At 40.5% G+C, this 23,147-nt stretch overlaps 2 protein-coding genes across 2 annotated transcripts; both read right to left on the bottom strand.

Moving 5' to 3' along the window:
• Positions 1-287: 287 nt before the first annotated feature.
• Positions 288-21,887, bottom strand: LOC139454197 (cytochrome c oxidase subunit 4 isoform 1, mitochondrial-like). The gene is made up of 5 exons (XM_071235765.1): positions 21,812-21,887; positions 16,419-16,554; positions 7,855-8,025; positions 2,342-2,473; positions 288-619 (listed from the first exon to the last, which is right to left on the bottom strand). Exons 2-5 carry the CDS (start codon positions 16,552-16,554, stop codon positions 486-488), a joined length of 573 nt encoding a protein of 190 aa, XP_071091866.1. The 5' UTR covers positions 21,812-21,887; the 3' UTR covers positions 288-485.
• On the bottom strand, positions 18,570-19,748 carry LOC139453667 (uncharacterized). Its single transcript, XM_071235141.1, has one exon. The coding sequence runs from the start codon at positions 19,746-19,748 to the stop codon at positions 18,570-18,572; it is 1,179 nt and encodes a 392-aa protein (XP_071091242.1).
• Positions 21,888-23,147: the final 1,260 nt, after the last annotated feature.

Here is a 23,147-nt window from a genome sequence, read left to right as displayed (position 1 = left end):
TGTTCATGTTCATCCAATGTCAACGATAAACGTCCGTTACAGTATCATGTAGAGCAAGCAACTCAGTAATCACACTTTTAAGGCTTGCAGTTTGCTAAAATAAGTTTTAAATTACAGCTTGATCAGTCGAGCAGTTTCAGAGGTGTAGACATTTGCCACTCATTCCAATTCACTACAAACTATGTGTATGCTTAAGTTCTACTGGTCATGGACACAGACACTGAGGCTGATAGGCAAGATCATGAGAAGAGCTCACTTTATGTGAGCTCCAAATTGAAAAATGAAAGTTCCCAAAGCCACTCCTTTTATTGCTACAGGTGTTATGTAATACATTCCACAAGTCTTCTTTAGAATGTTTTGCTTACTGTGTACAATAATTCTTGACATGAAATCACTGAAGTAATTAAAGCAAAATTACTGAGGGGCACATTACAAACAATATAGAACATTTTATATCAAGTCATTTCTGGAATATCAAACCTAAGTTATTTAAACTCTCCCTTCTCATAATCATAGCTTGACGAGATGCCTTCAATACGTCCTTGGCCCTGGGCAAGCATTCTTTCAACCTGTGCTTCTTGCCACTCTCTGGTTATCGTTGATGGCATTGGAGGGTACACTGAAATGACAATTTGTTGATAGTTTCACATCAACATCTTTTTCTCAAATGATTCTCAACAAACATGATAAAATGCAATCTTTCTATACTATAAAAGTGTCGTTCCCAACGCTGATTTCTTTACAGAACTATCAACACAGTAAGAGGGAGTTGACGCTTTGAATCGTGTCTGTTATACAAATGTCTTAATATGAGAGAAAGCAAGAAATGGCACAGGTCTTACAAGGTTTACTACTTACGTGAAGCCAACAAGCAACCATATGATACAAACAAATAACCATCATCAGGGTAAACCCCGATTCAGACCCAAGGACATAGAACTATGTCAAAGGAATAAAGTGACTTGCAGCGTCTTCAACAACTGGACCCCCGTACCCTTACTGCCAAACAATGAAAATTGGTTTGAAAATTACATTTTTTAACTAATAATAATTATAGATAGGAACATGCCTGCAAAGTTTCAGCTACACTAATCTAGGGATTTCAGAGGAGATGTTTACAGATACCGAGGAGGGAAGACAACTTAAAAAAGGTACAATGGTAAATGTCTCCTATACTTTATGAATCACCTTGAGTGACTTCTGACAAACAGATGACTGAAACTTTCTGATACTGGCACCATCCTAAGGACATTAGCAAGTTTCAGTGACCTACAGTAAATGTTTTCAGTTTATCAGGTATACAAACATATTTTCAGGGGATGACCATGACCTTGTCTCAAAAAATACCAGTCGTGTCGTGAGGAGTATCAGGAGGTACTCACAGGACTACACGGACCCATGGTTAGTCATGTAATATGTTGTTTATTGACAATAGAGTTGTTTATGTTTACATTTCTTTTTGACTATTGTTTCTGACTTTTATGCATTTGAGTAAAATATAACTTCAGTTGACTTAAGTGTATGCATCTCATTGTTTTAAATGTTTATAAAAAAAATTGCATTAGCCAGGGCTCCGGTAAAACAATTCCCAATCAGACATTATGCACCGAACTCTTGAGACCTACAGTTGGGACCAATGTAAGGTCAGGAATTTTGGGGTTGTGGTACCCAGTGCCGTAAATTTGCACTCATCCCAGCCCTACATTCCTGGGTTATAATAGATTCAGTAAGTTGGGTTTAACGCCGCTTTTAACAGTATTCCAGTTATATCCCGGCGTGTCAGCTGTGGGAGGAAAGCCCGAAGTGATGCAGGTCTCGGACGTTTACCACTTCGGTGAAATCCACGAGCACGGGTATGGTGCTGACAAACCTAGAAACATAATCGGGGCGAATCAGGATTCAAAACCCACAATCATAGGTTTCTGGTGTGTCCTAGGGACGCAACTCTGCACAGCGAATCGCGGCGCCTTAGACAACTGGGCCACCTGTGCCCCCTATAATAGATTGAATGAGTGAATGTTGTTTAGCGCATCAGTTTGCAATTATATACCAGCTTTACCCTAGCAATCTGTAAATAATTGAGTCTATGATGAACAAGCAAGTGCTTGATAAATTGATCCAATTTAGTCAACTCTTATGGCAGGCAGTAGAGTGCAGGGAACCTATTCTCAACTGGATCTAAAACAGGGGTCTTTAAAGTAGACATACTTCAAATAATATGCAGGAGATGTCTGGTCACTGAATGGTTCCAAAACTCAAAACATGTTTGCGGTGCTGATGCAATTCTGACTAAACATTAATATATGTCCCAAATTACATGGGTCTGGTTAATAATGCTAACCATATTTTTTCATCCACATGACTATCCATGCAGTTGCAGACAGTGCCAGCAGAATTGCTGACAGCACAGACTTCCACTCTCCAGTTGGGGCTTTCATTTCAGCATAGGTTTGGCAGAAACTTGACCTGTACACTGCAATAGCAAAATTAATGATACAAGAACATAGAGCCAATGACATCCCCTAATATATATATAAGTTTATACCAACACTAACATTAGTCTAAAATGCAAGTTACTTAATGCAACAAGTTACTAAAATGCCACCCTCACAGAAACTGTCCATTCTAATACCATTTCAATAAAATAAACGTTAGCCTAAAACAACGTCTTGACATTAGCATCTGAAAAATCTTAGCACACAAGTACCTCAATCAACCTTATATATTCCATCTGACTTAACCCAAAGTACGAATTTCAGGAACTGTAAATCTTGAAATCAACACGAGCGTAAATAAAATGCAAAAAATGCAAGAGGTATTTCTTCGCATTAATGAAACTTTGCATTTGTCTCCAAAATGACTATCAACAATAAGACGCCCTCACTGCACACTTTGGATAACAGAAACTTACTTACTCATATTGGAGATTTTACGTGCACTTTCCGACTAAACTGGAAGTTTCTTAGTTTGATTATGTGGTTTGGTTTTGGTAGTTTATTGGGGTTTTAAATGCGATTTATTAGTCCTGTTTTGATTAAGTATATGCCTAAGGCTTTGAATTATTCTATTTTATTTTGCGGGTTTAGGATTGCTTCTAGAGTAAGAGCCTTATTTAGATTTAGGGTGGTTTGTAGTGTAGTTCGGTGTGTTAGGTAGTGGATGCAGTGTATGAGTGCGTGTTCTGGGGTTTCTTGTTGTTTGCAATGTGGGCAGGTTCCTGTTGCGTGTTTTTTTAATTATTTTGAGGTGGTTATTTAGGTTGGTATGTCCTGTTTGAAGTTTAGTGATTACTCTGTCAATTTTTTTGGACGGATGTAGAATTTTTGGTTTGGTTAGGTTTATTTTGAGAACCTTTCTGATTTGGCTATTTGAGTTTAGATATAAATTATGCCATTTTTTGGTGATTTTTTGTTTGACACTTTTAATTTCTGTTTTGGAGATGGGTAGGTTTAAGCTTATTTCTGGGATTTTAAGGGATAGTTTAGCTGCTTTATCGGCTTGTAGTCCACTGAGCGAGTCTGTAAGTATTAGGATTTTTTGTAGTTTTTTAGATTGTTGATTATGAAGGGCTTAGGCCATGCCCATTTGTTCGGCCGTGAATATTGATTGATTGTTTGGGAGTCTGTAGGATTGTGTGGCTTTAGTTGGTTGTGTGATGTGGACTCCGAAACCTGTGTGTTTGGAGATCGGTTCTGAGGATCTGTCTGTGTAAATGTGACACCAATTTGGCCAATTTTCATGTATGTATGCTAATGTAGTGGTTTTTGCTATGCTTGGGTCAGTTTGTTTAATTATTGTGCTGCTAGTGTTATGTCTATTTTGGGTGTTTTAAGTTTTGGTGAAGATATTTGATTTTTACAGTTTTGTTTAAGATTGTTTATTTGGTGTTCATTTAAGTAATTGGTTATTCTTTGGGATATTGGAGTAAGTAGAGGGTGTTTTCGAGCTAGGGCTTGGTTTTTGGGGCTGATATTTTTGTTTATTAGGTTTTGGATTAGGGGGTTGGATTGAGACGATGCCCAGAAATTTAGGGTTAATTGTTCCCTACGTAGGTTTATTGGCATTTCTCCTGTTAAGGCCTGGAGTGAAGTGTAGGAGGTGCCATGTTGAGTGCGTGTTATTAGTTTTAGAGCCTGATATTGGATTGAGTCTAGTTTTTTGCTTAGGGATTGGTTTAGGGTGTCGTAATTGGCACATCCGTAGTCTATTTTAGATCTATTACTAATTAGTGATATATAGAGTGAGAGGAGGTTGTCTTTGGAGGCCCCCCAGTTTGAGCCAGTTAGGCATCTTAGCGTATTTAGATCTTTGCTACATTTAGTTATTAGATTACTTATGTGAGCGTCCCAGGAGAGATGTTCATTGAAAATTAGGTTTGTTTTAGGAATTGGATTGGTTTGTTGTTTAGCTGGAGTTTTTGGGAGGCGGGTTTCATGTTTTTGTGTTTAAATACTTTTCCTGTATTTTTTTCTAAGTTAATGGCGAAGCCCCATTTGTCAGACCATAGGTGTATTTTGTTTAGAGATTTTTGAAGTAGGTTTTGGGCCATTATATTGAAGAGTGTGGGGCTGAGGATACTGCCCTGGGGAGTGCCATTTTCTAGAGGACATTGGTCCGATAGCATTTGGTCTAAACCCACGGTTATTTTACGGGTGTTTAGGAAGTCCTGGATGTAGTTTATTATTTGACCTTTGAGTCCTATTTTTTTGTAGTTTTTGTATTAGCCCGTCGTGCCATTCCATGTTGAAAGCTTTGGAGAAGTCTAAGAAGATGCCTGTAGTATATTGTTTGCTGAGTTGTCCTGTTTTAATGTCCTGCTCTAAACGGGCGAGGTTATCTAAGGTTGACATGGTTGAGCGGCCAGGAGTGAAACCACTTTGATCTAGGTTTATGATGTTATTTTGAGTTAGGTAAGGTTGTAGCCTGTTTTTAACCATAGATTCCATTACTTTACATAAGTTTAAAGTTAAGGAAATTGGTCTATAGGAATTAGCCTGATTAGCTGGATAACAGAAATGACTGACTGATATAGGAGATTTAATGTGCGCTTTCCGACTGTAGCGTATTTCGCACACGGGCCTGGCCAGACCATTCCGAAAAGGGCAAAAGTGGTGTGTGCAACCCAAGAGGGGGCTTTTAGGGGTTGCTTAATTATATTGAATGTTTGGAATTTTTAAATTTGGAATAAATGCCGAGGTGGGTGGAGGAGGGAACTAAGGGAGCCGGGTGAGGTGGGTCTTTGTATGTTTATTGCATTTTGGATTGGTAGATTAATTAGTTTTTAGATGCGCTTAATTAGGTCTGTTTTGATTAGGAATACGCCTAGGGCCTTGAAGTTTTCTAGTTTATTTTGAGGGTTTAGTATTTCATCTAGAGTAGGAACCTTATTTAGATTGAGGGTGGTTTGTAGTATGGTTCTGTGTGTTTGGTAGTGGGTGCAGTGGATGAGTGCGTGTTCTGTGGTTTCGGGTTGTTTGCAGTGGGGGGGCAGTTGCCTGTCTTTTAAGTTTTTTTAGGTGGTTATTTAGGTTAGTGTGTCCTGTTTGGAGTTTTGTAATTAAACTGTCAATTTTTTTTTGAGGGTGTAGGATTTTAGGTTTGGCTAGTGGTTTTCTGAGCACTTTTTTGATTTGGCTATTTGAGTTTTGATATTGATTATGCCATTTTTTGGTTATTTTTTGTTTGTTTACACTTTTAATTTCTGATTTTGAGATGGGTAGGTTTAGGCTTATTTCGTGTATTTTGAGAGATAATTTAGCTGCTTTATCGGCGCTTTCGTTGCCGTAAATTCCTACGTGGGCGGGGATCCACAAGAAGGTTATTTGTTTGCCTGCTTTTGTTAGGTCGTTGGAGCTTTTAAGTATTTGGTTTATTAATTTAGGTCGGTTTTTGGTATTTTTGTTTTGGCGGGCTTGTAGTCCACTAAGGGAGTCGGTGAGAATTAGGATTTTATTGTTGTTTTTAGATTGTTGGTTATGCAGGGCTGAGGCCATGCCCATAAGTTCGGCCGTGAATATAGATTGGTTGTTTGGGAGTCGGTAAGATTGAGTGGATATAACTGGTTGTGTGGTATGGACTCCGAATCCTGTGTGGTTTGAGATCGGGTTTGAAGATCCGTCAGTGTATATGTGACACCAATTTGGCCAATTTTCGTGTATGCATGCGAGTGTGGTGGTTTTAGCTATGTTTGGGTCGGATTGTTTATTTATTTGGTTTGCTAGCGTTGTGTCTATTTTGGGTATTTTGAGTTTAGGGGTGAAGATATTTGATTTTTTGCAGTTTTGTTTAAGATTTTGAGAAATAGTACCAACATGAATATATACACAAACATGGTTCATTGAGCAGCAGTTGTAACAAGTACATAACAATGTCATTTAAAGAATAGGAATTACACAATAGGCATCCGGTGAGACATCACTGCTGGGGTCAAGAGTTCTACCCACTCATGTCAAACTAGGCGTCACTGACCACTCCAATCAGTGAACTGTTGTTACTTAAATTATCTTATTGCCTTTGAACTTCCTTAATGGCAGTCAGCAGAATAAACATATAAACTGTGTTTTTAGAAAAACACTGTTTAGTGTTATTACAGAAATGCTTTACTCAGTGCTAATAAGTGGTGCTATTTGTTTGATTGGATTAAGGTAAGGCTATGTATCATTCAACTGGGATATCGCATTGATTTTGAGTCACATTTATGGCTAGGGGTCAGCAGTCATATTAATTTAGAGATGCATTAATTTCAAGATTTACAAGGTTTAAGACTGTTCATTCACTAGAAGCAATATGATATAGTTTTTGACAACACAAGCAAATGTAGTTTTGGACCACACATTACAAGATAAATTTTAGCCATTATTGTGTATCTGCTTTATACCCAAGTGCACATTAGCCACAAGAAAATACAGCAATCAGTGGAATACTGGCATGAATATCATAGATAATCAGTGTTCCCGCTGGCTTTTGAAACTCTAAAAATTACCAGTCCCCTCCTATTATTGTCAGTCCCAACATTCAACAATTAAACAAATATATAAAAATTACCTGGTTTTAATTCTTTCAACATCATGTTTACTGGAGTAACCTAGTTAGATCTACACATCATTCACACAAAGTTCATATATATATTTAACCTTGAAACAACTGAAATGTTATGTTATTGCACTAAAAATAGACAAGGGGTAATCCTGATCATGCCTGATAGTAAACCTAACAGACAAGCTGGCTTCATTCGAAAAACTTATATGAATATTGCTGATGTCTTGTTCAACAACAAAGATTTATAAGGTACTTTGCAGGTTCAAAGGGACTGGTAGTCACATGAATTACCAGTCCAAGCCTAATTTTACCCGTAAAAAAATGGTAATTACCGCTAAACGTGAACACTGCATAATATACAAAAGGTCAGAAATATGGACAGCTGGGAGAGATGAGAAATAGAGATGCCTGTTCTGGGGTAGTCACTAACGAGTGGAGGTCACGGGAAATACACCATGTGCAGTGTTATTATCAGAGTGCACCAAGATGATTACAAAATGATAACAAGATGTGCTTAGAGATTAGGGACTTATCACAGAGTATTGAAAATGTTGGGTAATTCTGATGCCTACTTTTGACATTACTGACCATCTGATTTCAAACTGGTCAAGTGAGTTATGCATGTTATTCCTGACTACATCTTGTAAAACATTTTTGGCAGACATCAAAAGTAAATATCTCTTACCAATATAAACATGATAAATAGCGTTCCACATTATTTGTAATTCTTTTAAATCAAAGGCCAATACATTTTATGCAAAACTGCAACCAGAAGACAACCTTTTCAATATGCTCCATGTTACACTTGTTACTTACAGGCTTTTTTTTCCTCCAAGGTAAGTTTACTCCAGTCTCCTTTTTCTTTTTCACGAAGAGCTACAACATCAGCTGAGTTCTCTTTGAATCGAATCGCTGGGCAAGGAAACTCTGGCCTGTCAACATAACTTGCACATCCATTGAAGCCCCAGCCAACTATGTCACGGTTTCCTGCAACCGAGAGCAAGCATGAGTATAGTACTTAAAACACATTTTCAATAAATTTTCAATAAATGGTATTTCTAAACCATACATGCAGTGATTTCATTCTGTTGTAAAGAATAACGTGTAACAAAATTGTACAATAATTAATGCAAAAGAAGTATCTGAACAGAGTTCATACAGATCTTTGGGTTCTAAATTCAAGCAATTTTCAGGGAAAAACATTTGTTTTCAAGGACTCTGCTTGCGCTCATCTCCAAAACAGAGATGTCTGCCAGGTCTGTCACAGGAACTGAAACCCGTCTAGAGTTTAAGTGCCACTCATGAAAACATTAATTAAACCATATTCAGTAATACAATGGGCAAAGGAATTAACATGCATAACCTATAATATACAGAAGACAGTTTTTCTTTTTATGTTGTAGGTGACAGGAAGAAAACAATGCAAAAAAACTTGATTGAAAATAATATTCAGTAGCGATTTTGTTATAGCTAGACCGATTTTATTTACATTCCAGCACTTTTGGCTGCCTCTGACAGTGTCAAATCAGGGCACAATTGTAGTATTTGTAAAGTCGAATGAGGACTTTAATAAAAGCAAATAAGGGTTTTTCATAGTCAAATAAGGACTAAAACAAAGTCAAATAAGGACTAAAACATTGTCAAATAAGTACAAATCGTGGTAAGTAGTGAATTTAGAAACTGTTTCTGAAATCGTGGGCTAATTCAAATATGGTGTAAATTTGAGTTTCAGTTATGAGACAGACATTAACTTTTAAGTTTTGATGAGTTATTTTTAAGACTTCCACTGCGTATCAGATGGCTTTTGACGAACCTCAGAGCATCGAATGAAGCATCACAGAGCATGCACCAAAATAGGAGGAGTACCTGTACATCTTCAATCCCAATTAATGGAGAGAGGGGCAGGGAAGGTAAAGGATCTGTCCGGCTGTCCTGGGAGCTGATTCTTCCAGAGCACTGCCAGCGATAAACAGCTCCAAAAGTGAGTGAGTTAGTTTGGATTTAACGGCGCTTTTAACAGTATTTCAGTTATATTGCAGCATGTCAGCTTAATGTGGGAGGAAAGCCTGAAGTAGCCAAAGCCTGAAGTGATGCAGGTCTGAGACAATTACCACTTCGGTGAAACCCACGAGCATGGGTATGGTGCTGACAAACCTAGAAACATAATCAGTGCGAACCAGAATTCGAACCCACAATCATAGGTTTCTGGCATGCCCAAGGGATGCAACTCTGCACAGTGAATCGTAGCACCTTAGACGACTAGGCCAACTGTGCCCCCCGAACAGCTCCAAGAGCACAGCGTTCGAACAGAACACTGGAAACGTCAAGGACATTAAGCTCACTGATCCGTGCTGCGGTAGCCAAAGCCAGAAGGGACATTGTCTTCGTGATAAGGTCATAAAAGGAAGACGAATGGAGAGGTTTGAAGGGAGCCTCCCAAAACCCTGTAAAACCATGTTTAGGTCCCAAGCCGGCAGTCTGAACTTGGCTTTTCTGGTCTTCAAGATGAAACAAGCGCAGCAAGGCCTGGAGTTCTGCGATTTTTATCATTTCAGAACATCTGGAATGGCAAGAACTGGATTAATGGCAACCAGGTAGGTAAAGATGGTAGAACCTTTCAATCTACATTTGCCAAGAACTGGGGGGATGTTGTCATTGAATCCGGGTCTTTGTCTGAGAAAAAGGACTGGAAGGAGTACCACATGTCGTTATAGACGGACAATGGGCTAATGCAATACAGCGAGATTCGGGTGTGGTAACCTGCTGTGTGGGTGTAACAGAAGGTTTGGCCATACAGGAATTTCTTACATTCTAGGCAGTGAGGGTGAGGATCCCGGCCCAATTTGCTTCCGAGGCAAAGCGTACAACGAGGCATATATTCTGTAATTTTAGCAATGTCATATTGATGTGGAAAGCATACAACTGGAAACAGGAGGCATATTGTAACTCAAAAACTGACAAGTTTATAAGAGAAAACAATTATGCAACAGTAGTGTAAAGCAATGCTCAAACCATTGTAAACCACACACAAAACATTAGGTAAAACAGAATTATCCAAGCCAAATAAAAGAATTCAGAATGCAAGACACAAAATTGTGGCCAAAATGACGAATGGGACAACAATACGCCCATAATATTACCATGACCAGCGCTACAAATGAGTGGGAAAACGTTAAAATATACGTATGGAAGTACCATGAAAGGCATAATCACAATACAATATAAAAGCAAGCAATGTTGAAATAAAAAAGGGAAAGGATGCTGGAAATCTGTGGAGCCTTAATCACAGAATACATGTCTGTCCGTGAAGGCTGACAAAGCAGTAATGTGCTCTTATGTGAGGTCATTGTATCCGGGTCACGTGCCAAGTGTGTGAGGGTACTGCATGTCAACTACCTTATATCGCTGCAAATAAGGCAAGTTTTTCGTACCTAGAATCAGGGGGCTTTCAAGGGGGGTCGTCTTATACATAGGGTTGAAGAGTTTTGATGGGTTTTTTCCCAAACACAAAGACATTACTGTGTTTCCACTCTGATCCTTATATACTTATAGACATTCTAAGGAGAATATAGCATCTTCCAAAGCCATACATTTTTTTCAATTGTTCCATTAAAAAAACATAGTAAACATGGTAAAATGCGAATGTTTTGATGTAAATATCATGTCATCAAAGGTAAAGACATACATGGCAAGTTCAGCTTCTTTTGTATGCAAACGCCTCCTCTGAAATTGTCAGAGCCAAAATTCCACTTTGAGTGAATTTAAGAGCATGACTGTACATTTTGAGCAAATATGGCTGATCAGTGGCCATAAATATCTTCATAAGGGCCTTGGACAAATATAGGTCAAAATTCAAAATATCACAAAAAACTGAACATATACATGATATATGTTGAGCCCCACTACGACATATGTAGTAATTACACAAATTTCATTACATTTTGAAAGATGGCTGAGCAATGGCCATAAGAGGTTTAAGCTTTCAACATGCCATAATGGTCAAAGTACCAAGGACAAATAAAGTCTTAAATAAAAAATATCCGCAAAACTGAACAAAATTGTTGAGCCCCACTAGTAACTACACATCGTATATTTCAATGCATTTTAACAAAAATGTCAATAAACATGATAAAGAGTTGTTGTTTTTCAATATGGCAACTATGACATCCATGAACAGATTGGGGTTGTCATATTTGGCGGGAATAAGTATGTCATGTTTCAGCTTCATTGGTCCAGTGTTCCTGAGAATATGTCCCAGAGTACAATAGGGAGGCCTTGGCACAGTTTTCAACAGCATAGAACAACACATGATCAGCTTCGTTCTGGTAGATCATGTGTCACCACACCCTCACAGGACAGGTTCATCTGTCTACGATATTTATGGAAAAGGTTTGCTACAGCAACTTCTCACAGGGCAAAGTTACTGTGATGAAATCACCAGACCTCGATCAGTCCATTCATGAACTGAAAAAGTCATTTACCAGTATGACAATGCTCCAACCCATCAGGGATCGACTTAGGCTGTGATTATGCAATATTCTCGCATAGTTGTCGTAGATATCGCATTAACATTCAATCATCGGGATTGAAAATCACAAACATCTTTCAATAGTTTAATCTGCATTGACACTCTCATTTTCACCTACAAAAATAAAAAATGTTCTATTGCTTGAATAAAATTATCTATGGTCCATAAAAGTGTCAACAAAAAACTTACACCGTAGTTTATTCAATCGTCAAAAGCTGTCAATCGAAACAGTGATTTGCATACTCGCAACACTGTGCAAAACCGATTCCAATATCCCTGCATGGAGCTTTGCATCAGCTGACAATGATGGAGTGCGCAACATTTTTTATCCCCGATTGGCAAAACGAGTGTTAGTTTTTACAATAAATACACTTTGGTAGTGGACTAAAATCCTATTCCGTGATCTACAACACCAAGTCATTAAAAGTATTTTCAAAAACTTAAATCCTAGCACAAATCAAAGACGTACATGTATGTGTGTCCATGCAGAAATCAAGAGAAAAAAAGGCACTCACGAGTAAAGTTTTAAAACAAATTACGAGCAAATTAATATACCTACAACTCTTTCTCCATAATAATATACAAATTTCACGTACAATTTCAAACGATTGTATTTTAGGTGAGATTCGCCTTGTCTTTAGATAAGATGGCACTGTGTTTTCATGAGCATACCCTCATGCAAGAATGGTCACCAAGCATGAATTACAAGTTTTGAACTATTTCTCATGGCAAAACAGCAAGTTGGATTTAGATTTTTTAGAATATACTACAATACGTCCATAAAACTTGAAAGCTGTAACTTTCAAATGTAATTCATAGACATCGTGAATGTCAACAGTCTTCTGGTGACATTTCTGGCAACCTCATTAAAATCAAATCTTAGTTCTCGCTACTGCAAAACAAGGATATCCCATTATGGGTCATGTCAGACCGAACTTTTGCGAACTTTGACCTACCAATGGAATAACCAAAAAGAAGTCAGCAATAGCCAATCAGAAGGCGGGCTGATCAAGCCTTACGACACAAGTTTCAAACTGGCAATCTCTCTTCAAAACATATTTTGTTATATACTCGATAGAAAAATTAAAAACTGAACAAAAGAACATTCTGGAATGGCTAATAGATGGTCTATATTGTGTGAATACAGACATAAAGCCCATAACTTGTCGTTCTTGCACAAGGTTGCACGATAAAAAAATCACATTCCAACTGTCACTTTCATGATCTGCTAAGCGTTGCTCTGATTGGTCAGCTGAAAGGTCTTTCTGACATGACCCGTAATGAGATGTCCTCAGATCTTTGTTTAGAGGTTGCGAAAACTAAGATCTGATTTTAATGAGATTGCATTTCTGGCTGCTGCACATGGCAAACACACCACCTTCTGCAGCAAATAAATGACCTAATTGTTGCTAATTAAACAAAAGGGCGAACCTGGAGCAATAGTCGTCGTATACTGAACTGTCAAATTATTTGAAAAGACCATATTGATAAGATTAAATTTGATATGGTCAGAGATCCAGTCTCTGATACCGTACATACCAGATAGAAATAAGACAGCGAAATTGACGAAAGCACTGGAATGTAAGCAATGTATTTTTTGGCCAACAAACTGTCGCTATTTCTTTTATCAGTTTGAATATATTAAGTTACAATCTAAACACACATCGTCAAAATTTGATAACTGCAGATTGTTGTCTCCTGAATGCCAACGAAATGAACAGCTGATGGCGGTAAACATGCCTCCAAAACAATCTATTATTGTCCTCACAAATAATTCCCCATAAAGTCAACAATGAACAGAAATACATAAATATTACTGTAATTTCTTCTCAAGTAGAAAACAGAAATATAAGTACTAATGTAATGTTTTGTTAATACTAATGGTAATATTTTTAAATATGCGCAGTGGAATAATTAATGTTCTAAAATGGGATATCCGAAGATATATCCATATATAGAGGTTATCGCCGAGGCTCACTAAATACAATGTTTATTCCTATTGCAGGATATTTACCATCTGCAGACACACAAGCGTGATAACCTCTTTATCATATAATGTCATTCTTTAATTCTGTGCTTCAAAGTCACTTTCCCTCTCTCACAAACATTACCGAAACATGGTTTTCCTGGAATGCGTGCATTAATATTTATTATGTCACAGGGTAAGTGATGTGTCAGTCGGACAGTGACAGTAGCCAATATAGTTCCAACTGAAATCTGTTTCTTATACAGTGGCGAAGCAACATATACGCCAATCAAGAATTGTTTTTAATTGCCTTTCGCGGCAATCCACCGGTCTGTACGCTAGAGTAACTGCCCTTTGACAAAGGGTAGCTATTCTAACCCTTGTCTATGAGACGTCACAGCCACAGTCAGACGTTATTGACAGTCGGTCTGTCCTGTCATAGCGTTAAGAAGTGTAGTCAGATGTACACGCAGCGACAAAATGAAACAAGGTAACAATTCAAACATATTTCGGCCAAATCCAACTATTTTAATTTGTGGAGAAGGTTTCAAGCCGCAAAGGTCTACAAGCACAGATATGGCTACTGATCCCGCTTGGCTAGGCCTCGCGCCCTCGCAAAATTGTTTCGAAATTTATATCTCCAAAGTTGCCAAAACTTATAAAATGCCTTAGCTACGTCAGTTAGACACTGATTTTCAGGGTATTAGACTGCTCTTTTGATAATGATAGCAATTATCCCTGTAGTTTATCCAGATTCCCGATGGTGAATTCTGACTCGAATGACGAGGACGACGCCATGTTTGTTTATAAACAGTGAAAGTAGTCCCTACTTGACCTTTGATATTTGCATCTCTATCCGCATGTGACCCCAACGGATATTATTTTCATCTGTTGGCTTTATCCTGCCGAGAAACCTACCCATAATATATGATAAAATCTTGTAATATTAATTGCAACATTATTTGAGTCACAAGAACTGAAAATAAAATACAGTTTCCACTGTGTGAAGACGAAATATCACTAAAAAGTAGCAAAATCTCATCATACGCCAAAAAATATCATTGCTTTTGGACCAGAAGAGATTTTCTCTCATACCGCAAAATTAACCACAGGTTTCAATCAAGATCACCAGATCTGAAGTTAACCCAACTGACTATTTATGGGACGAACTGGAACGACCTGTGCAACGACACCATCCCAAGACGCAGACCATATCAGCTTTGTTTTTGGCTCTGCGAGAGTATCAGAACATTCCAAGAATCCGGCTATGGAAAGATGATGCCAGACAATCATTAACGCCAATGGTGGTCATAACCGTTACTGACAGTCTGCCCTTGACCTTTCTTCATGTGTCATTTGTTGTAGACCGTCTCTTCCCTTTGTGATCTCAACAAGTGTAACACTAACAGTGCTTAATTCCTAACTGTCATGTAACTCCTATGTTTGCACTTATAAATACATGAAAACAATCAGCTAAGAGTTTCTTGAGTAGTATATTTTCAACATACATCATCAGTGTCTGCTCTGGCTTAAATTTTCTTGGGGTCACTTGGACCCCTTCATTTTAAAACTAGGGGTCCCAAACAAAAATGGAGTGGTCCAATTTGTAGCATTATAATATAACATAAACAACAGAACACAGTTGTGAAAAATCACACACCTTTTCGCATCTGCAAAATATCAACAAACAGGCAATGGTCATGGTTACTTGCAAGTATAAACACTTTAACGTTTTTAAGATAGTTTCTGGGATGTTTTGGAAGTGGAATTATCCCCACCTCCATTCGAAATTGATTAGAAAAGAACCCATTTGTTCAGACGAAGTCCCTTGACCCAACCTCGGTCGTATCCATACTGATTATGCAAAATACAAGACAGGAAGTGATATAAACCATATAATCCACACAGCCTTACTGCGGTAAGAATCGCTAATGAGTCATGACAGGTACTTTGTTTACCGATCTCAGCAAAGAAATTTTAAATGATCTTCGGTCAATCCCAATTTATGTCATAAAAGTCGAACAAAGAACAACAAACATTTTGCATATGCCAATTTAATAAGTTTGTAAGCGCGCACCATTACAATCCGTTATAAATTAACTACCGCGATAATATAGCATACCACCACCCAACACGGTCACTTGATCACACGGATCACTGTTACCACGTTCTGAAGTATACCCTTGATGTGCCTGGCTATTTTTAGTTTGACACGAGGCCGTGATTTTTTCGACCAATCAACAAGCTAATAAAATTACATATGTATCCGAGTGGCTTAATATGCGGCACCTGATTGGCTGAATTAAACCTACGGACCATAGCAAACATTAAACAAGAGTGCTCTGAGAGCACAACATCCCCCGCATGAATTTTCTTAACGAGTTTATATTTCCCTTGTATTTTATGAAATGACAACAGTAGATGGCACTGCATTTCAAACAAATTGTGCAGAACATTTTGTTGGGTGTAATCCAGTCTGACTGCTAATGCCATAAGGATGTAGCTCATAAAAATGCAAAACCGAAAAAGATATACGTCAAGAAACCGGTTTGGGCATCTGTCGAAAGAAGGGAGAGGATAATGAATTTAGCAATCGGATGTGTTAATCAACATGCTTCGCTGTCTTGTTTGGCAACAAATGCCTTTACGCAAAGGTGTACTGCTTTGATTTACAATAACAGTGGCCATTCGATATGAAATTCCGAAATTAATAATGATCCAGTCACTGCGTCCACGAGACCCACACGTTATGCAGGTGCGTTTGAACTCATATTTGTGCGTCCAAGGCGCAAAAACGCGCTCTTCAGCCATCACTGATACATACTTTATGGACAATGAACATGTGGAGATTACCGATACCACACTTGACCCAAAAGTTTCACTCACCAACTTTAGGATGAATTTTATCTTTAAGAGCTTGATCTAATGCAACATCCTGCCTTCGAACAGATGTTGACGTGATCGATCTCTGGTGAGGGATCCTGGCACTTCGTGCCACTGTTCTCAAAAGCTGAGCACTCATCTGTAACAAAGAATAATATTGTGAAAGGGGATTTTTTTGCATTGTAATTATCTATCTATTTGCCTTTTTCAGATTAAGCTGAAGGGATGAGGGAATATTTATATTCTGTTGAACACTTCATCATTGTTCACTTGATAAAAAGTTCCTATCAAAGCTTGTTTTTGTTTGTTTTCTTAACTGAATGACACTGGAACATATTTTTTTCCCTCTTAAATTTCTGAAATTACATTGATATGAACTTTCCCTGATGTACATCAACACATTGGAGAACAAAAAAGGTGCTTGCATAATGCCATTACAAGCAAAAATAGAAGCATCCCCTTCTTCACCGTGATCCTGAACACTACTTTTGAAAAGAACAAGTAAAATCCTAGATATTTTTTATATTTGTATACTTATCCTGCATTACTCCTCAATGCATATTACTGCTTGTTCTTGACAGAGAAAAGAGCTGTGTGAAGGTCTTCGCTTGAAGAAGTTGCTCAAACTAGCCGAGAGGCCAACCCATCACGCAGCTCTCACGTGACCAAAGGAAGTGACGTCACGGATCATCACATTACTCTGTAGTCCGAAACATGGGAACGTACCGTGGGGAGGTAGATCTGCGATGGGCGGGTCCCTTTAGACGCAGTAATGCAGGATAAGTATACAAATATAAAAAATATCTAGGATATTACTAGATTTTTTACTTATCCTGCATTACTCCTTAATGCATCTTTATCGGACGGAAACGGAGATGGGCATACCTTCAGGTGTGGACCTTTCATCTGTTATTTCCAGACTCTGTTCCCTAGCCAATCCTAGACTGTGTGGTCGGCATCGGGTGACCACTCCAAGTGTGGGAACCTCCCATTCCCTCAGCCCGTCCTTGGCTGTGTGGACGACATCAGGTGACCACTCCATGTATAAGAAACTCTGTTTCCGTCAGCCCGTCTTCGGCTGTGGTCGACCTGGATGACCATGACATGGAAGGGGAGAGTCAGGTATGCGTTGTGTCCTAGTACTGCGCAGCCTGACAATAACGCTCCGTTAGGTCGAGACTGGAGCACCCAGCCATATGCAAATGAGGCATGAACCTTCTAGTCCAGGGCTTACGCCAGGGGAGGTCGAAAGGCCGGCTCTGGACTTGGAGGGGTGGTCAATGGCGTGTAGTAGTGGTGACCTGCTGGGCCACTACTAACGAACCAAAGCTGTGCGTGCCTTGCACGTCCTCCAAATCAACATCTGGCGAAGACCGTGTTGGAACGCCAGAAACATCCCTCCATGATGGCGCCATGAGGCAACCGCCCGGATCTCATGCGGATTATTGGAGCGTGGAGGGGTCCATTCCCTCGGCCTCGTAGGCCTGGAGGATGATGACTTGTAACCCGAGGGCGATCGTGTTGCGGCTGACCTCCACTCGCAAGGTACAAAGAGGCGTCGTCTACTATGTTCCTCGGATCGTCGGATGTAGCAACGAAGCGCTCTAACCAGACAAAGACGGAACTCTCGTTCGTCTTCCGCGCCCACAATCAATGACAGGGGGGATGAGGAACAATCTGTCAGGCTGGCCTGGGAGCTGATTCTTTGCATTGAAGTCCCAGCACAGGCCAAGATGCACGGCTCCGTGTGCTCCCTGCTCAAAGCGGACCCGTGTGACGTCTAGGGTGTGTACTCGCTGACCCGGGCTGCTGTAGCGAGCGCCAGTAGGAAGACTGTCTTTTTCGTCAGGTTGTAGAATGACGACGCGAGGCTCGAAAGGTGCGTCTCTCAGCAAGGTGAGAATGACGTTCAAGTCCCAGGCCGTGGGACGAAACTTCGCCTTTTGGTCTTCCAGTCTGAAGAAGCGGAGCAGAGTTCCGTGATTTTCGTCATGCCTCTCTCTTTCGGGACTGCCAGGACGGAGTTGAGTGTCACAAGGTAGGTCATGATTGTACTGCTCTTGAGCTTATGCTTGTGTCGCAGATGGAGGCGATACAGATGTGGGGTCTTGGTGCTTACTCCTGCAAAAGCTCTCAAAGGATTGCCATCTGTCGTCATAAAGGCTCCTGGTGGTTGGGCGATGTGCCATGTGCTTCCAGTTCGAGATTGTTGATGTGCCAGAGGCGCTGATCGGTGGACCACAGCCCTGAGGCAACCTGTCCCTCCAGGTGTGCGCCCCATCCCTGTAGGGACAGGTCTACGAAAAGATGCTGCTTGAGATGATCCGGGAGGACGATGGATAGAGCGGGGTCCTGGCGTCTGATGTAGGGCGCCAGGAACATCTGAACAGGGCGCAGTTGGAGCCTTCCTCTGTAGGTCAAGTCCTGTGCCGAGGTTAGGAGGCCCAGGAGGACTTGCCATTGGCGCAGAGTGCGTGGTAGGTGGAGAGCGCGAATCAGGTGCGCCTGCATGCACTCCCACCGGTCTCTTGGTACAGAGATGAGGTCGAGGTCTGTCTGGAAGAGGCCCCTGATGAACTGAAGGCGCTTCCAGAAGTTGATCCCAGACTGGTATAGGAGTCGAAGGGTGAAGTCCCTGTGGCGGAGTAGAGTGACCGTGTCCAGATGGTCCAGTAGGCAGTCATCTATGTACGCCTTGAACTGGATATCCCGGCGATGGAGGTACGAGGCTATCGGCTTGGTAAGCCGTGTGAATAGCCACGGGGCTGAAGAAATTCCAAACGGGGGGACCACCCATTGGTAATGGACTCCCATGAAGATGAGGTGTCCTTGATGTCCAGGCTGATGAGCATCTCCTGCACCTGGATCCGGGATCGCAGTAGCCTGAGCGTGGTCATCCGGAATTACAGTGGACGCGCCAGGTAGCGTTTGTTGAAGGCGATGAGGTTCTGTATCATCCTGTCCTTGTCCTGAATCCTTCTTGGGGACCAGGAAGACGGGTGAATAGAAGCCCAGTGTTATGGCTGGGGCGTGTACAACCTCTATGGCTTTCTTGTATAGCAGCGCCGTGATGTTCCGGCTCAGAGGCTGCTGTTGAGTTGGGGGGTATGTGTCCACTATGGGTGACGACGTCAGTGGCAGGTCGTCTATAAGCGTCAGCTTGTACCTGTGTTGGATGATATTGGTGACATATGGGTCCCCCAGGATCTCCCAATTCTGACAGAAGTGAGCCAGTCTCCCACCTACTGGGGTGTCCAGAACTTGGACGGCTGGGGGTGGGAGGTCCCAGTCGTGTCTGTCCGGCAGTTCACTGGGGGTCCCTGCAGCTGGCATAACCCCTCTTGGGGTAGCCGCGACGGGCTGGTATGAGCCTGAGGACTTTCCTTTACCCTAGCCTCTGCCTCAAGGGGTTGAGGTGGCACCCTAGCAGTAAAGTGGCGAGCAGTAGACAAATTTAGGTCCATAATCATAGAATAAGTCACATTGGCCACCAAATTGGTTGCTGCTTAGACGGTTGGGACGACTGATCGAGTGGTCAGGCTTACTGACTTGGTTGATACATGTCATCGAATACCAATTGCATGGATCAATGCTCATGATATCAATCAAAGTATTGTCTTGTCCAGATTATTTACAGACCGCTGTCATAATCATACAGCTGGAATATTGCTGAGTGCAGAGTTAAACAACAAACAAACAAAAGCATGATCGATAACCCCAGCAACTCTGTTCCTAGGCTGATGTCACAGGGCATTGTTCTATGTATCTGACAAAAAAAAAATTACAAATTACATCATCGGGTAAAGTGACATGTTGGAAAAGTTTGTGGTACTGAATTCTAAGGTAGGTCCAAGAGAATAAGATGGTCAGAACGGGCATACAATTTTTTACAAAGCATCACCTGTTTAATCATGTTATCTATACTATGCCAAAAAAGCAGGGGATATTTTGTTTTGAGGGGAACCCATAGGAAAATACACCAATGTCTGGCAATGAAAGTAAGTGATTTATGTGGCAAGAACATTTCCTTAGAAAGCAGGCTTCCAAACAATTTTGTGACAGTCATGAAGCATGTGATCTCAGACAGCATGTGAAAGGGGTGGAATGCCAGATTTACCATTGTCACTCATTCAGTTGTGAGCAGATGCATAAGTTAACGCTCAAAAACACTTTATTAAACACATTTAATCATAAAGAAAGCAACAGCATTGATCATGTGACGTTTGCAACATGCTGAATGTTTTCATGCCATAGGCATGTTGCAGGTGGTGGCACATCAGAATATTGTTGCCCAAACGTTGCATGTTTCTCAATATGTCATCAACAGATTGTGGGCCTGATACCAACAAACATAATGTTGATGACTGACCATTGCTCTGGACGCTCAAGGGCAACAACTTACAGCTGGTGGAAAGAGTACATGCCCAGACCTTCTATTACTGTAGGAATCGAGTTTGTATACGTCTTAATGAGTGTTTTATGGACATAACATCATACAGCATGATTGTTTTGGGGGTGGGTCCATACGGGGTGGTGTGGTATCATAATGACTGACTGGCCAAACTGCGCTCCACTTTGTCCATGGACATATGTCAATACAATTGGGACAACATCATTACACCAATCATGGTGCCATTTGTACAATGTGTTGGGCAACATTTCATCTTTGAAGATGATAATGCACAAGCTCATCGTGCCAGGACTGTGACCCAATTCCTACAACAGCAAAACGTCTTGTCATGCCATGGCCAGCTCTCAGTTCTGACCTACCCCTCCCTTTGAACACGTCAGGGACATTATTGGCAAATGTGTGCCTCACGTCAAAATCCACAACCACTCTCAGTGAACTCGGTGCATGCTGCTCACAGATGAGTGGAACAACCTAGATCAGAAGATATGTCTTGATGATTTCCAATGTCCCCTACTTTTTTTTGTTGGCATAGAAAATGTTTTGGGAAGTCAAAGGAAGCAGACGATGAAATGTAGGCCTACATGGCAGAGATCTTTACAATAAGGAAACATTTCCTGAGAGGTGAGGCGTGATCTATTGGCAAAAGAACGTGCAAATTCGCGTATCCAGGAACTTAGGCAACAGTAATGTTGTGTAGGCCCTATATTATCTAGTTATCATGATACAATTGTGTCCTGTGGAACCCTGTCCGTGTGTTGTAGCCTAACATGAAGGTGAAATATCATCAAGTACGCACATGCATGAAATGAATGACCTTGTACCGCTCGGGCGGACATTGAACACTATAATGGGCCGAGTCAATATTCTCAAAATAATACAAAATATTGAAACTATTAATAACTTTAAAATGTATTAGTTCAATTAAATGCTCTGAAACATAAGTCGAGCTGTAATATTCTACATTAACATTAGGCCTACATCTAACCTTTCTCACTGCTTCTGCTGGTGGCGGTGGACGTCTCGCGAGAATCAACGAGATTTTTTCACGTCCACATAACCTGGTGGGGTGCAGGCTAAAACGGCACCTCAGCAAAACGTCACCGATTTCTCTGGCGAAAACGGCTACTATGTGTCGGTACCTAAAATCTCCAATATAAGTAAGTAAGTATATTTGACTAAGGTAAAAAAAAATAAGGTGCCATTTTCGCCAGGCAATAGAGTAGCCGTTTTCGCTTGAGCCGAGGTGACGTTTTGCTGAAGTGCCGTTTTCGCTATAACCCGTTTCCAGCACTCACTGCGCGTCGTCAACTTGCGCAAGATAGGTACAGGATACCAGTAAAACAGATTAACTTATTTGGTCAAATCGCGCCATTTTTCAAGTAATTAAATGAGAATAGCTAAAACAACGCTTTGACGAGATACAGACAAACTACGCACACAGCCAATTAAGTAGGCTGCGACCAATTAATACCTGAGTTAATAAACTCATCATCTATGAGTGAATAACCTCGGCTGAGTTAAATAGCGGGCAATACACACAGGGACTATCCCTCAAAAAAAGTCCCTTGGGCAATGAAAAAGACGGGACCGTCTGAATACCAAACTAGTCTAATAGAAAGGACTTAGTCACTTGGAGCGAGCAAGGAAATTATATAATTCCCCAAAATACATAATACTTGATCTAAAACAGACCATCACAGGAAAATGGTTATCCACTGATAACTAGAAAAGGGGTGTATGAAAACCCTAGGTAATAAGTTAAGCTCAGTACAACCAGAGTAAGTCAGTACTACATCAAAAATGCCCCGTAATCACCTCCTAACGAAACCGAGTTTCGAGTGACCACCCACTAGCGCGCGAACCTCGGAGAGAGACAATGTCTCCTGGTCAGTCGCAGATTTGGGATAGTCTGGGGCGCAGAGTGTGTTGCTTCATGTAGGAAAACAAGAATAGCAAACTAACTACCATACCCAAACGGAAGATGTCAGTGTCAAAACAAAGCGCTTAACATAAGCTTTTCAACAGTATCATTAAAGCTTAACAGCAAGCTAAGTCCAATTATTGTGGAGGCAAAAATGATCATAAGTACCATTAAAATATCTATAACTGCATAGACATTGCGAATACAGCGTAAAATTAAAGTCCCAAAAGCATTTTCAACACACGAATAAGGTAAAAAATGAGATAAGGGGCGGGCTATTTGATATTTAGTGGGGGTAGGTTTTTTTGGTTGAGTCATGGGGGTTCTTTTTCATTCCTTTTAGGGGCTGAGATGTTGTTGTTTTCTTCTGAAAAGAGAGCTAAGATATTTTTTTAGGGCA

This window comes from Haliotis cracherodii, unplaced genomic scaffold (genome assembly GCF_022045235.1).
Source record: "Haliotis cracherodii isolate W230 unplaced genomic scaffold, xgHalCrac1.p SCAF_10, whole genome shotgun sequence".
Taxonomy (NCBI): Eukaryota; Metazoa; Mollusca; class Gastropoda; order Lepetellida; family Haliotidae; genus Haliotis; species Haliotis cracherodii.
The sequence above is the reverse complement of the archived record's forward strand: the minus strand, read 5'-3'. Positions and strand labels throughout refer to the sequence as shown.

Coding starts and splice junctions, on each gene's coding strand:
- LOC139453667 (XM_071235141.1), bottom strand. CDS start 19,748: ATGCCAGCTGCAGGGACCCCCAGTGAACTGCCGGACAGACACGACTGG.
- LOC139454197 (XM_071235765.1), bottom strand. CDS start 16,554: ATGAGTGCTCAGCTTTTGAGAACAGTGGCACGAAGTGCCAGGATCCCT. Junction 8,026..16,418: donor TAAAATTCATCCTAAAGTTG/GTGAGTGAAACT, acceptor TCTCGGTTGCAG/GAAACCGTGACATAGTTGGC. Junction 2,474..7,854: donor CTTGGAGGAAAAAAAAGCCT/GTAAGTAACAAG, acceptor TTGCTATTGCAG/TGTACAGGTCAAGTTTCTGC.